This window comes from Amia ocellicauda, chromosome 1 (assembly GCF_036373705.1).
Source record: "Amia ocellicauda isolate fAmiCal2 chromosome 1, fAmiCal2.hap1, whole genome shotgun sequence".
Lineage (NCBI taxonomy): Eukaryota > Metazoa > Chordata > Actinopteri > Amiiformes > Amiidae > Amia > Amia ocellicauda.
Window position 1 is genome coordinate 23752481 of NC_089850.1, and position 14540 is coordinate 23767020.

The 14540-nt window shown below is 38.5% G+C and overlaps 1 protein-coding gene across 1 annotated transcript; it reads right to left on the minus strand.

Moving 5' to 3' along the window:
• Positions 1-3634: 3634 nt before the first annotated feature.
• On the minus strand, positions 3635-4666 carry LOC136759897 (trace amine-associated receptor 9-like). Its single transcript, XM_066715025.1, has one exon. The coding sequence runs from the start codon at positions 4664-4666 to the stop codon at positions 3635-3637; it is 1032 nt and encodes a 343-aa protein (XP_066571122.1).
• Positions 4667-14540: the final 9874 nt, after the last annotated feature.

Here is a 14540-nt window from a genome sequence, read left to right on the forward strand (position 1 = left end):
TTTTCAGCAGGTGCACTAATCGAGAATTGTGCATCCTCACCCGTTTCAATTACAGAGCTCCACGAAAATAGATTTTTTTTACAAGCACCAGAAACCATGTCTATTTTGATGCATAATGACAGTTGATGTGTGCTTTTTCACCGGATGTGTCCCATAGTGATATGTGATTGTACAGCAAAGATATGTTTGAGTCAAAACTACCTGATTTCATGGATTTCATGGAGATTTTTTATTTTTTTTTACTCATTTCAGGCACCTCAGACACCCACTGTGAATTCATCATTCCTCTTCATCCTCATTTTGCCCCCATTCAACTAAGTTCTGGCTATGCCACTGCTGTGGAGTATGGTATGTAGATCAGTGTAAAAATGATCATTTAAATGCATGAAACTCTGAGGCACTGACACAACAAAATGTGAAAAAATGTCAAGGGGGTAAAGTTCAAGCTGGTGTTTTGGTAAAAATTAATTTAAATAAATGTAGGGTTTTAGGCTATTAGGGGAACTCCACTGAAAATCCATAATTTCTAAGGTTATTCATTAATGAAGAACCTTTTAAAGAAGTGGAGTAGGCTTCAAAATACAGCAAATAATGTATTTATTTACAAGCCAGCTCAGCAGCCTAACCACAGTTAAGTCTAAAAGATTTAAAAGTTTGTCATAGGTCTTATACAGTTTTTGGTTCATGGGCTGGGCAATGGATCCACTGTCTTCAGTACACATCTGGCCTTTAGTGGAAAAACAGGAAGTCCACAAAGGATGCCCTGAGAGGAATCAGCTTATTTTGTAGAAAAGCTTTAGTTTGCAAAACCTTGGTGACCTTCAACATATTAAGACAAATAAGTTCAGTCCATTTTAAGCATTACACTGGTTTCTGCAATTAAGTAGAAACATATTTTGCAGAGTGAGTTTTTCATGTCCAGCAGCATGTCCGAAATCAGAGATCCAAAAATATACAATGACATCATGAGGATGCTAACTCTGGAGCTGCTATGCGTAAAGTCAATGTCAGACAGCAGGCCCCATCACCCTATTTCACCAAAAGAATCATTGGTTTGTAGTCATAAAAGGTTTTTTTCACCACTCAGAACTATTGGTATTATTTTACATGATTATTTTTTCAGGAGACTGCTGTGTAGGCTATAGCTGAGTATGAACTGTGCACACATGGGGATTTCCCTTTGGAGAATGCGTGTGCGCAGTTTGAACTCTGCTTTAGTCAGTCAATAATATAGACACTGTGCATATGAGGGTCGCCCAGAAAGTAATGCCCCACATTCTAAAATACATTAATTCCCATAGAAGAAAACTGTGGTATTACTTTCTGGGCAACCAGCTACTGGCCTAATAAAGATCTGGAGAGACGTTGGTCTATAGCATTATTTGTAAATGTACATAAAATTGAAACAACCCCTCCTACCCTAACCTACACAACTGCTTACAAAGGCTGCCAGACCCCATCTTCAATATATATAAAAAAATGTATTTGCAATATAAGGACTATTAGGAAAGGATGAATAATTAACTTTCCATAACATTTACGTCAGCCACTTAACATAATGTAAAGAAATAAGTTTGAATGCTATGTACAGGAAAATTGCTTAGACTGTATATGCCTTATTCTTGCTTTTTAAAATCTAATTTTAATTTTAGAACTATTCTTTGTATTATTGTATAATATTCTGCTACCTCATTGAAAGATATGCATTCACATGTTCATGGTAAACATAAGATTCCCTCCTATCATAAAAATACAATTAAAAACAAACACAAGAATGAGATCACAGCTGGAATTATTGAACTATACAGTGTACACAGTGGCAGATTTATTCATTGTTAGCTGCTACTTTCTTCTACTTATAAACATAAGCACTCTCAAATTCAAGTCTGTAGTTTACTATTAGCAGATCAAAAAAAGAACAATTGTTGTGATTTCCCCCTGCCTGCCCATTTCAGAAGCCACACCTACACATCTTGTCTCCCCCCTGTCCACAGTGCCTGGTAGTTTAACACACCTTGACGTGGTGCTGTGACATTCAGAGCTGCGACTCTCCCACAGCTTCTCATGTTAGCAGCATTAAGTATTTTTTTAAATGTAACTTTTGGTTATTCTTTGGTCTTTTTTGCAAGTAGATTTTCATTGTATTCTATAACCTTCTGTAATAGCAGCTTCCAGAGCATGTGCCAGTAAAATTAAGCTTTACTATATAATTAAAAATAGATATTTCCAACAGTACCATATAGTGTAGGGATTTTTTTTTCTTGAAAGTCAAAACACTGTAAATTCCAAATTTCTTTAACAAATAATGGAGGTTTGTAATTTGTTCCTGTTCTGCTTTTTGGAGTGTCACTGCACAGTTTCAGATTAATTAATGCTAATTTCAGATTCATTGTTTAATTTGTATTCAGCTATTTCTAAAAAAGATTAAACAAAACCACTTTGAATCATTACAATTTTTTTAATTCCTCTCATGGTGTACTAATGTGTTATATTTGGTAATACAATTACATATACATAGACAAATATGTTTCATTTTACTGACTGGTTTTATATACAAATATATTGAGTTTTGTTCAGCCCCTTCACAAATTGTATTTCCTTTTAGATGTTTACTTGAAGTCACTGCTTGACTGAGAAAGTTCAAAAAATGATACCAAAACAACACACCCACTTTATGTTTTACACTGCCTTAGTAGTCAAAATCGACTTGCTCTGCACAGTACATTCATGTTAACACAAAACTTTACCACTCTGAACATATTATATCTTAACTATCAATACTTCTATATAAAAATAGATATACCACAGATAAACTGCAAGCAAATGGTTACATTTTTGCAGAAATAATAATTAATATACACACACACACACACACACAAGTATCTCTCATTATCTGAACAATCAATTTACAGAAATTCGATGCAGAGAAGACATTTTACTACCTTACTATTTCATAACTGAAAATAAATTTGCTTTAATGAAGAAAAACCTTTGGAGCATCAAAAAAAGCATTCAAACTCCATGTGCCAACAAGATTCTATCCTTCCCTCTCGCCACACACGAAAGAAAGACACCCAACGAGATCTGTTTCAGTTCCTCCCACCACCAACTTGCACCAACTTGCCCCAACACCACAAGCTGCTCTCTTAATTTCGGTGTGTGTTCATAGAGTAGTTTGATTGTTTTTTAGTTCTGTGGATTGTACCAATTTATTATTAATTTCTGCATTATGTTTCATATTTTGTATTGTTTAGTGATGTTTGTTTAGCAATAATATTTCCCTGTACCCAGCAATACTGTTATATACAAGTGCACATACACAACACAACAACATACCGGATAATTACTGTAAACTATTTAGTTTATTAATGACTTAATTGGCATTTTAAATTACAAATATTAAAAATAAGTGCTTTACTTGTTGTTATTTAGGTGTTCTAGGTCAGTTGGGTGACTTTTTGGGGAAAGTTTGGGGTCTTGGGAACAGATTATCATTTTCCATATTTAAAATAATGGAAATAGCCTGTTTGATTTATGAACATTTGCTATCTGAAGGGTTTTTAGGAATGGATTACGTTCAGATAAGGAGAATTACCTATTTAACAAACAAATGCATATATATATATATATATAATTATTCTTTGTACAGTTTAATCCTAGAGGAATTAGGGAAAAATATTTTTAAAGTAACAATGAGCTTCAGTGCTTTTCGAAACCATGGATAGAAAAAAGCATAAATCAGTGGATTAAATGCAGAATTAATGTAAACCAACCATATTATACCATCATACACGGCTGCTGGAGTCACAAACTTAACATAGACATCAATCATGGTATCTATAATGTAAGGAAGCCAGCAAACTAGAAAGACCCCCATTACTATTCCTAGCGTTTTAGCAGCTTTTTGCTCTCTGTTTCGCTGTGCTTTTCTTCTAGTTTCTTCCAATGAAAATGTTCTGTCTTTCACTGTATGGATGAGTTTTGCTTGGTTTCTAGCAACAGTTAAAATGCGTGCATATATCCCAATCATGCCAAAACAGGGGGCATAAAAAATAACTGCATTAAGTATTGCCCACAGCTTATTAAAAAAAAGGAAACAGCCACCCTCACATGATAATATTGCATCCAGTTCTTCTAGACCTCGGTCATTGGATTTGGTGTAAATAATTCCAAAGCTATATATGGCAGGGAATACCCACCCAAAAGTTATAAATATCCTGGATACTCTGATGGTGATTTTGTTTGCATAACGAAGAGGTTCACACACTGCATAGTAGCGATCAATAGCAATAAAACACAAGTGAAAAACTGAAGTAGTGCAAAGCAAAATATCAACAGATGTATGAAGTTTGCAAAATAATGGTCCCATATACCAACAAGTTTCAACACTTCTGATCATGCTGAATGGGAGAACAAAAAGCCCAAGGAGGAAATCAGCAATTGCTAGAGAAAGAACCAACAGATTATTTGGTGAATGAAGCTGCTTGAAATGAGAGATGGAAATAATCACAACCAGATTGCCACCAACTGTGATTAGCACTGAAGGAACAAACACAAAGTACATAGCTGCTCTTTCACTAACTGATCTGGACAGTTTAATGCAGGATCTGCTAACATTTTCATAGCAGTACTCTACTGAGTCCTTTTGAATGAAGGATGAATTCATCTTTCTGAGGTTGGAAGTGAGGTATTGATGAAACCACAAGATGCAAGTTCAGTCTAAAGTAAATGTAAAATTCTGTTGGGAGAAAAACATTTTAATGGAATACACTTACTTTAATACAATCTGCTTAATTTTAAAACGTTTAAATTGAATACATTGAATTGAATACATTATCTCCTCAATTTCTATACATTGTATTATATATTTAAATGTTAAAATATATATGCTTGTAATATTGAAAACATTCACAAAGATGGTTGCATTATAATTTAAGTATTGCCTGAGGTTATTGACTCTCAGGATATTGAAATTCAGTAAAAGACAAAGCAAGTCACTGCAATCAACATAATGTACTTAAAATACAAATATAACCGATTTTAGTGCTCCCATTAGTAAAATACATTACCTTATCGCATAACAACTTCTTCATTGACAAAGACCCCATGTGTATTTCCCATATTCTGGACTCCCTGAATGTGTTGAGTCCTAGTTGTAAAACAGACTTATATACAGTGTGAGAGCTCCCTGGACACTTCAGTGACACTTAGATATCTTGGTGGATAATGAAATGTGATTGGTTATGAAGACCAGGTGCACTTCTCAATAATCTATCATTTCAAATTCTTACAGAGAGACCATAATGGAGCAATAGGTTGTGGGAGATTGGTTTATGTTATGTGGCGATGAAAATGGTAAAGGACAATATGAATTATGAGAATTGAGGAATGCCTAATAAGGAATGTAGAATTTTAGAGTTGCCCAATCAATGGCATAATGTAACAAATGCACCACTTTAGCATAGGAGTCAATGTAAGCTTCAGTAGCATCATATATGATTTTGAAATGTACCTCAGAGCACAACAGTTATGTCAAATGCTTTATTGTGTAGTTCTCATAATACATAACTATATGATTATATATATATAGAGAGAGAACGTGTGTGTGTGTTGTGTGTGTTTTCTCTAAGATTCAGGGGTCAGGATTGGTCAGGTTTTTGAGCAGCTATTTGAAAGAAGCAACAGTAAGGGTAAGTGTTATGGAAGTCTGACACTTAATAAATAAAACTTAAACGCACAGTGATATAAGAATATTATAACATTATCGGCTACAATTATTACAATTTTAATTATTTGTTATTAACCCAGCCAATAATGTAATAGTCAGCCAATTATGTAAGAACTTATTACATTATGGACAAAAAGTTATTATGTTATTGGTTCAGAAATGTTATTACATTATTGGTGAGTTATTACATTATCGACTTTTATTATATTAAGAATGGAAAATGTATTACATTATTGGCAGTTATTACATTAACGGTAGTTTGACATTATTGGCTGCTACACACCATCTTTCTGTAGAATACACCTCTTATTCAGCAATAGGAGTCTCATACATTCACTGCTTGAATTATGAGGGTACCACAGATCACAGATTGAGACCAGCCCCCACCGATTGCTACTAGATGCACTTCTCTGTCAACTACAGAACAAATTCACAGTACAGTACAAGACGAAAATAAACTTGTACAGTCTGTCCAACTAAAACCACGAGGATGGGGAAGTGGGCACACAACCCCCCTTGCCTAACTAGAGATATGTTAGCTACGTGCCGAATTGAGATCACAAAATGGCACCTTATGTTTAAGCTTGATCAGGAAGACAGTTTGGATGTCATAAGATAGGGAGTTAGCTCTCCCTTATTGGTTCAACTCACTCTGTTCATGATACGGCTGTTTGTATAAAACACAATGTAAGTTCTATGATTTTGAGGAAGTTAAGACAAAGACCTGCGCGTCTGACCTTCCACTTCCTCCCACAAGCTTGCTGAATAAAAACTTCTGTTTGATTCAATCTACTCCACAGTCTGATTTCTGAAAATAATTAAAGTAATTATTTAAAGTAATTAAAGGGGATTCTTCAGATGGCGTCACAAACAGGATATCGCTGGAAAACCGGGAATTCCCCACTGACCGTCTCCAGAATGGGTGAGTAGGTTACTTTACCACCTATATAGATTAAGAGAGACGTTGTTGGGGAAGCCCCAGGATTCCACACTAGAGCGATATAAAAACTAAACTAAAACCAGGACCAGGACCAGGGTTAGAGTAATTGATTTATACAGATCTGATTGTGAACTCGAGTTTATTGTGTCCTGCATTTTGTGCTACGCAGTTTATCGTGTGCTGCATTATGGCCGACTGCTACGCAGATTATATTTTTGTGTGCTGCGTTTTGCCTGAATGCTACACAGATTATTGTGTGCTGCTTTTTGCCCGAGTGCTACGCAGCAGACTATTGTGTTTTGCGTCTCGCCTGATTGCCACACAGATTATTGGATTGTGCATCTCGCCTGAGTGCCATGCACATTATTGTGTCTTGCGTCTCGCCCGAGTGCCACACAGACAATTGTGTTGTGGGTGTCTGGTGCAGATATTTGTGTTTTATGTTGACTGTTCGAATTCATACACTTGGTCTCCCCTAGTGAGTCTTTGCAGGAAATAATGGCTTAGACATTTGAATTGGGCGATTGATTGGCATATTTGTATTGACTTTCCAAATTCAGCCACTCGGATACCCCGGGTGAGTCTCTTCAGGAGATACTGGCTTAGACATTCGGACTGGATGATTTCAAATCATGTCTGATGAAAGTGAGATTGCATTTCTGAGGGGAAACATAAGAAGGTAGAGAAACAGATGTTAGACAATGGATGGACTAGGGACTGGTCTCTGAATTACCATAGAGACTGGTGGAATCATGGAAACACAAGATAAAACCGACAAAGTTTCCATAAGTCTTAAGTCTTCCATAAGAATTAAGATAAGAACTTGATCACAATGGATCAAGAAAACTGAGGCAGTAAAATAATGAAATAATCAAGTGGGGTTATTTGACATGTTACTCAAAATAATAAGAAGCTTCATATATAAACAAATACCATCATAAACCAGTTATAAGGGCTGTTTGAGACACTGCAGGGTCAATCAAACATGCCACGGATCAGATATCGGCATTATCTTTAGATATCAATTTGTATATTGTAATGAGGTGCGGGGTTGGGCTACCTGCAGCCAATCAATTTTAGGCAGGGAACAATGTCAAAACACAGGAAGACAAACCAAGGAAGAGTGCAAATACAGCCCCAGGCTGTTGGTTTATTTTAGTTCCGCCTCGGATATTGGGAAAAAGAGTGAAAATGAAAGCCTAGCCCTTTGTAAGGAGCGCTATCTGTAGCAGGGATGGACTGCTACCCAAAACAAAATCCCTAACTAGCCTTGGACAGCTAAGCGGTTTCCCAGGGTTAACAAAAAAAAAAAAAAAAAGGTCGAGGGGTTAGGCAGTCTCGTGGGCAAAAGGGTTCCAGGGGTCTTCACCAGAGTCGTAGTCTTTCAAAACAATCCAAACGCTGCTCAAGGTCCTCAGCTGGTCCAAGTTGTCATCCAGAATTCAATTCAATTCAATTGAATGGCTCTGCTGTCCATGGTCCTGTCTATGGCAAAAGAGAGCATTAGGGCAGGTACATAGAGGTGATCAAAGACCCGGCCCCTCACCTCGTTACAATATGCTTTATGTGTTTATAGATATACGTATATCTTCGAGGTGAGATAAAGTAAATGTCTACGTTTTGTATGTGTTGTATTTTGTTTAATATTGTCCATAGTCCAGAATATGGCTAACAAGAGAAATAACCAGTAATTTCAGAATTATATTTAAAACTCTCTCAACAGATTTATCAGATTCATGAGGATCTCACCATGAGGACTTTTAACTGTATACAGAGTGCCTCAGGCATCAGAAATTAGAAAGAAAGTATATGATTCTATAAGAAAAATATTGAAGTAATACAAAATGTACTATGAATAAACGGATCATTAATAATAGTAATAAACAAATAGTCATGGTGTCCCCACAGAAGAACCAGAATTTGTTTGTTAAACATCATGTTATGGACAAGTTCTCTAAAGTCAAATTAAAGGAAACAAAAGGCTACACACGAGACAGACAGCCTGATGTAAAATCCAAGCAGGAGAATGTTACCTGGTTAGTGACATAGTCTTTCAGAAAATGTGGTGAAGCTATGAATACATTGATAACCAGATACTCCAGGAAATTAAAATGTGGTCATTTGGTAGCTATGAGATCCACAATGAAGAGTTTTTGAAATCCCTAGATTTAGATTTAGATTTAGAACGCAAAGCATGGGAATATGAGCGAACTAAGAATAGCGGAGGGTTTGGCATGGCACCTCCGCCGTTCAATACAGGTCATTCGGGATTATATCCAGACCTGTCGCCTTTCCAACCATAAAGAGCCAGATGTGAAAACAGTGCCTGCCGCTCCAATGCAGGTTAAAACCCGCACTAAAAGAGACAAGGACGGAAATACCACAGAACATACCATCCGAGTACATACTCCCTTTTCACCAGGAGGAAAGGAAATGATTTGCTCTTCATTACCTAAATTGAAAATAAATCATGGTAATACAGAATTTTGGGAAAAACTGAATGAAAAGATGTTGATTCATCTTATTCACCCTAGAGATGTTCATGTCATAGTGAAAGCCAAATGCCCTTCCACTGTATGGCTTCAATTAGAAAAACTCAGAGTGGGGAATGGGCTTGTGTGGAAACAAAAGACATGCAAGAATGTGCAGATTTGATCACTGACTTTGTCAAGGATGTGTAAAACGCCCTAGGACAAAGTAAAGGTAATTGGGGATTAGTAGTAGGCATTAAACAGTCAGTAATTGATTATGCCGAAAGAAAATTCACAGCCTGAAAGAAGATTGCGGTTTGGCTCAGGTCCCACCTATTTCTGTCTCTGGTGAAGTGCACCCAGCACACAAGCAATAGCCGATTAAATATTTTCTAAAATATATTTTATTAGGCAAATATCTTAATTCATTAACTCAAATAAATGGAGCGAAATATGTGTGTAAATAGTAACAATATAAATTGATCGAATTGTCTAGTAAGAAATCAGGAAAAGGAGAAAGAACAGCTGTTGGGATACAGAGCGTTGTTTTAACAGGGTCTGAGCGATGTCAATGAAGGTTTGAGGAAGTTGACATGGGGTTGAAGAGTTAATAAGGCTTGGGAAGCTGGAAAAAGGGAGATTGATATGTGTGAAAGAATTGTGCTGCCACTTTCAGCACAAGAGTTTTGATGGTGGTTTAATGGAACGAATGGTATAGAATGAGGGAACGTAAGGCAGTTACTGAAGATATAACTTGATGAAAAATAATTAAATTAATAATTGCATGAGATATTAGGAAGGGAAACCCCCCAGCAAGGGGGGGTGGAACTGGTCTGTGGCCTAGGCTTCCCCTGCTCGGCGCAGACAGCACTCTCAGAGGAAATACATACATAAACCAGTGTAACGGACTGAAATCAGGGAGCTGCCTTATGAGTAAATGTGTGTGTTCTACTGCAGACAGGTGCTACAGTGTCTTTACACTGTAATGTCCTGGGATATAAGGAGTAGTTACATTACTAATGCTAATTATATTGATGCTGGTACTGACTTATAGGAAATTAACTACCATTATCTGTCTTCACAGGTGCCAGCGACACTGAATATCTCCCACTGGTTACTATACCTCTGCTGATTGCAACAGGAGGGTGGCGATGCCCTGGAATAGGTGGACAGAGCATTAACGATTAATTTCTCCACAGGTGCTGAAACTAAGACAATACATTGAAAAGGGAATTGCTGTGTATGCAAACAAATAATTATGGATATACAGTGAGGGAAATAGTATTTGATCCCCTGCTGATTTTGTACGTTTGCCCACTGACAAGGAATGATCAGTCTATAATTTTAATGGTAGGTGTATTTTAACAGTGAGAGACAGAATAACAACAAAAAAATCCAGAAAAACGCATTTCAAAAAAGTTATAAATTGATTTGCATGTTAATGAGGGAAATAAGTATTTGACCGCTTCGACTTAGTACTTGGTGGCAAAACCCTTGTTGGCAATCACAGAGGTCAGACGTTTCTTGTAGTTGGCCACCAGGTTTGCACACATCTCTGGAGGGATTTTGTCCCACTCCACTTTGCAGATCCTCTCCAAGTCATTAAGGTTTCGAGGCTGACGTTTGGCAACGCGAACCTTCAGCTCCCTCCACAGATTTTCTATGGGATTAAGGTGTGGAGACTGGCTAGGCCACTCCAGGAACTTAATGTGCTTCTTCTTGAGCCACTCCTTTGTTGTCTTGGCTGTGTGTTTTGGGTCATTGTCATGCTGGAATACCCATCCACGACCCATTTTCAATGCCCTGGCTGAGGGAAGAAGGTTCTCACCCAAGATTTGACGGTACATGGCCCCGTCCATCGTCCCTTTGATGCGGTGCAGTTGTCCTGTCCCCAAAGCATAATGTTTCCACCTCCATGTTTGACGGTGGGGATGGTGTTCTTGGGGTCATTCCTCCTCCTCCAAACACGGCGAGTTGAGTTGATGCCAAAGAGCTCGATTTTGGTCTCATCTGACCACAACACTTTCACACAGTTCTTCTCTGAATCATTCAGATGTTCATTGGCAAACTTCAGACGGGCCTGTACATGTGTTTTCTTGAGCAGGGGAACCTTGCGGGCGCTGCAGGATTTCAGTCCTTCACGGCATAGTGTGTTACCAATTGTTTTCTTGGTGACTATGGTTCCCAGCTGCCTCGAGATCATTAACAAGATCCTCCCGTGTAGTTCTGGGCTGATTCCTCACCGTTCTCATGATCATTGAAACTCCACGAGGTGAGATCTTGCATGGAGCCCCAGACCGAGGGAGACTGACAGTTATTTTGTGTTTCTTCCATTTGCGAATAATCGCACAAACTGTTGTCACCTTCTCACCAAGCTGCTTGGCGATGGTCTTGTAGCCCATTCCAGCCTTGTGTAGGTCTACAGTCTTGTCCCTGACATCCTTGGACAGCTCTTTGGTCTTGGCCATGGTGAAGTGTTTGGAATCTGATTGATTGATTGCTTCTGTGGACAGGTGTCTTTTATACAGGTAACGAGCTGAGATTAGGAGCACTCCCTTTAGGAGAATGCTCCTTATCTCAGCTCGTTACCTGTATAAAAGACACCTGGGAGCCGGAAATCTTGCTGATTGATAGGGAATCAAATACTTATTTCCCTCATTAACATGCAAATCAATTTATAACTTTTTTGAAATACGTTTTTCTGGATTTGTTTGTTGTTATTCTGTCTCTCACTGTTAAAATACCTACCATTAAAATTATAGACTGATCATTTTTTTGTCAGTGGGCAAACGTACAAAATCAGCAGGGGATCAAATACTTTTTTCCCTCACTGTATATCTCCAAATCCCACACATAAATTCTAAAATCCTGAATACACTTTATTTAAAATAACCTCATATAAAACGTAAAAGTGGAATGACATAGATTTATAGCTGCTTTCTATTGAATGACAGGTCTAGAAAATTGAAAACACACTGAAAACATAGCACAAATGGGTTTGACTGCCTACACACACACACACACACATATATATATATTCTGTCATCTACATGTATGTACACTGCAAGTTCAACCTTATCTGAAAAAAAATAACTGTGCAAAAGGGCAAGTGTATGTAAAATAATGCATTATCTTGAAACACTTCTAGATAACCCTTAATAACATGGAGCTTGCCTTTCAACAAGCCATATAACGTCAAAAGTATTTAATTGTAAATCAATTCATGTGTGTGTGTGAAAACAATCCTATTATGCTTTTAGTGTGTTTTCAGTATTCCAGGCCTGTCAGTCCATGTCATTCCACTTTTATATCACGTGGATGGCCAGGTGCGTGTGAGTCGCTTACCTGTAGATCACATGGCACCAGGATGCACTATGTGAAGAAGGCAAGTTGGCGGAGGCAGTGTGATGCTTTGGGCAATGTTCTGCTGGGAAACCTTGGCTCCTGCCATTCATGTGGATGCTACTTTGACACGTACCATCTACCTAAGCATTGTTGCCGACCATGAACACCCTTTCATGGAAGCGGTATTCCCTGATGGCACTGGCCTCTTTCAGCAGGATAATGCACCCTGCCGCAAAGCAAAAATGGTTCATGAATGGTTCAGGAATGTTATAGGTCAACACACGGATTTAGGGAACAGGCACTTAAATCATACCGTTTGACATTGTCTCCAAGATTTTCATCTTCATCCAGACTACCATCTGGCCTGACCCTCTAGCTTGACCTTATCTTTCTTAAGTATACAACATAGAAAACAGGTGTGAGAAAGGAATTTCTAACTAATTTCCTACCACACTCCCCCATTTTTTCCTATGAAGGACAATCATACATTTGTACTGAGCCTTGATGAAACCCTGGAGTTGTAAACCTTAATCTCAGGGGGAATAGTGGACATCATTCAGTATAATTAGTTTATATTCATAAGATCCATTATATCACTGCATTCTTGCAGCATTGCCTCATACATTATTTTAACAGACTTTTATTTCAACAGGAGTAAGGCTTTTGTAGGGCTATAGTAGCACCAATTCTTCCTAGTGAGCAACTTATCCAGCTCCCCAGAGACCACTCCGAGGTCTGGTGGATTTTATTAACTTCTTTATGAATGTGATCCGTGAGATCATGTATCTGTTTGGAGTTGTCAGAAATGTAGGTACAACATTCTTTACCAATGAGAGCACACCCCCCCTTTTACCGCCAGAGAGAAATCTAAGGCTAAGCGATTCTGCAGGACTGTGGTGTGTATAGCAGTCATCTCTATTGTTATGTCATCTATAGATTCTGTTGTTTTATTGCTAACCTCCTCTAGGATTGAGGCCAGTATCTTAACCTCCTCTATAGAGCACCCAATACCATATGGGGAGATCAATATGGAAAAGAAACGCTCAGTTTCAGAGATATCTCTTTCATTACGCCAATGGCCCTTAGGGGATTTTGAAAGAGATCTCATGGTAGGCGCTGATGTAGCCAATATATCAGGAACCTGACCAATTGTCAGGGAGCCAAGGATAAGCACGGTTTCCACAGATCAGATATGTACCTTCAAGTGTGGCAATTCCCGCATTTGAAACCCCCCATCCCACCATATCCCACAAGCTATTACAGGACTCTTTCCTACAAACACATTTCCTTTACCATACTGACAGGCTAGTCCAGGCGCCAAGTCTGCCAAGAGGATAGAAGGGGGCATCTGGGAGGTATTATATGGGCGGAAATAGGGCATTTGTCCAGTCAACTTTGAGGCAGATGCATTAACAGTATTGCAAATGCTCATATCTATTCTATAATGTTTCCATATGGCACAGTTATCTTCTGCAGTCAAGGGAACCAGGATCACGGGAATGCCTCCCTCAGCGTTATGGGGCACATGTGAACACACCCAGTGTAGCGTTAAGTGGGGGTGTATTTTGATAAGAGCATTCAGAGCCTTAGCTGAAGCTCTGATCTAAAGAAGACCTCTCCCCCAAAGTTATCAGATTTCCTGAGCTCATCGGCACATTAACTGTTCTATATCAAAGTCGCAGTCTTGGGAGGATGGCACCGAGAATGGGCCAAATGGCTTGGAATCCCTGCTGTGAAATGCCTAGGGAATAGGGCCTGGAGGTAATAAAAACCCTTTGAAACAGGTGAGAGCAGAAATCCCGACACAGAGCTACGAACACAGGCCAACCGGCATTTCCAAAAGATGGCATGGATTGACATCAGTCATAAATCGAGCCTCCTCCAATAGGACACTGGGGGCTGAAACTGAAATCCAATCTCACAAACTCAAGAACCAATCATCTATTGATCTGACAGGCATTAAAAGGCAACTTTTTCTCTCTCTCTCACCTGAACCGGTAACTTGCTGCCACAACTCAACCTGTAGCTCTGTTGCCAGAACCGGAACCGGAAACTA

What these genes read in the sequence shown, in the direction of transcription:
- LOC136759897 (XM_066715025.1), bottom strand. Translation starts at nt 4,666, where the DNA reads ATGAATTCATCCTTCATTCAAAAGGACTCAGTAGAGTACTGCTATGAA.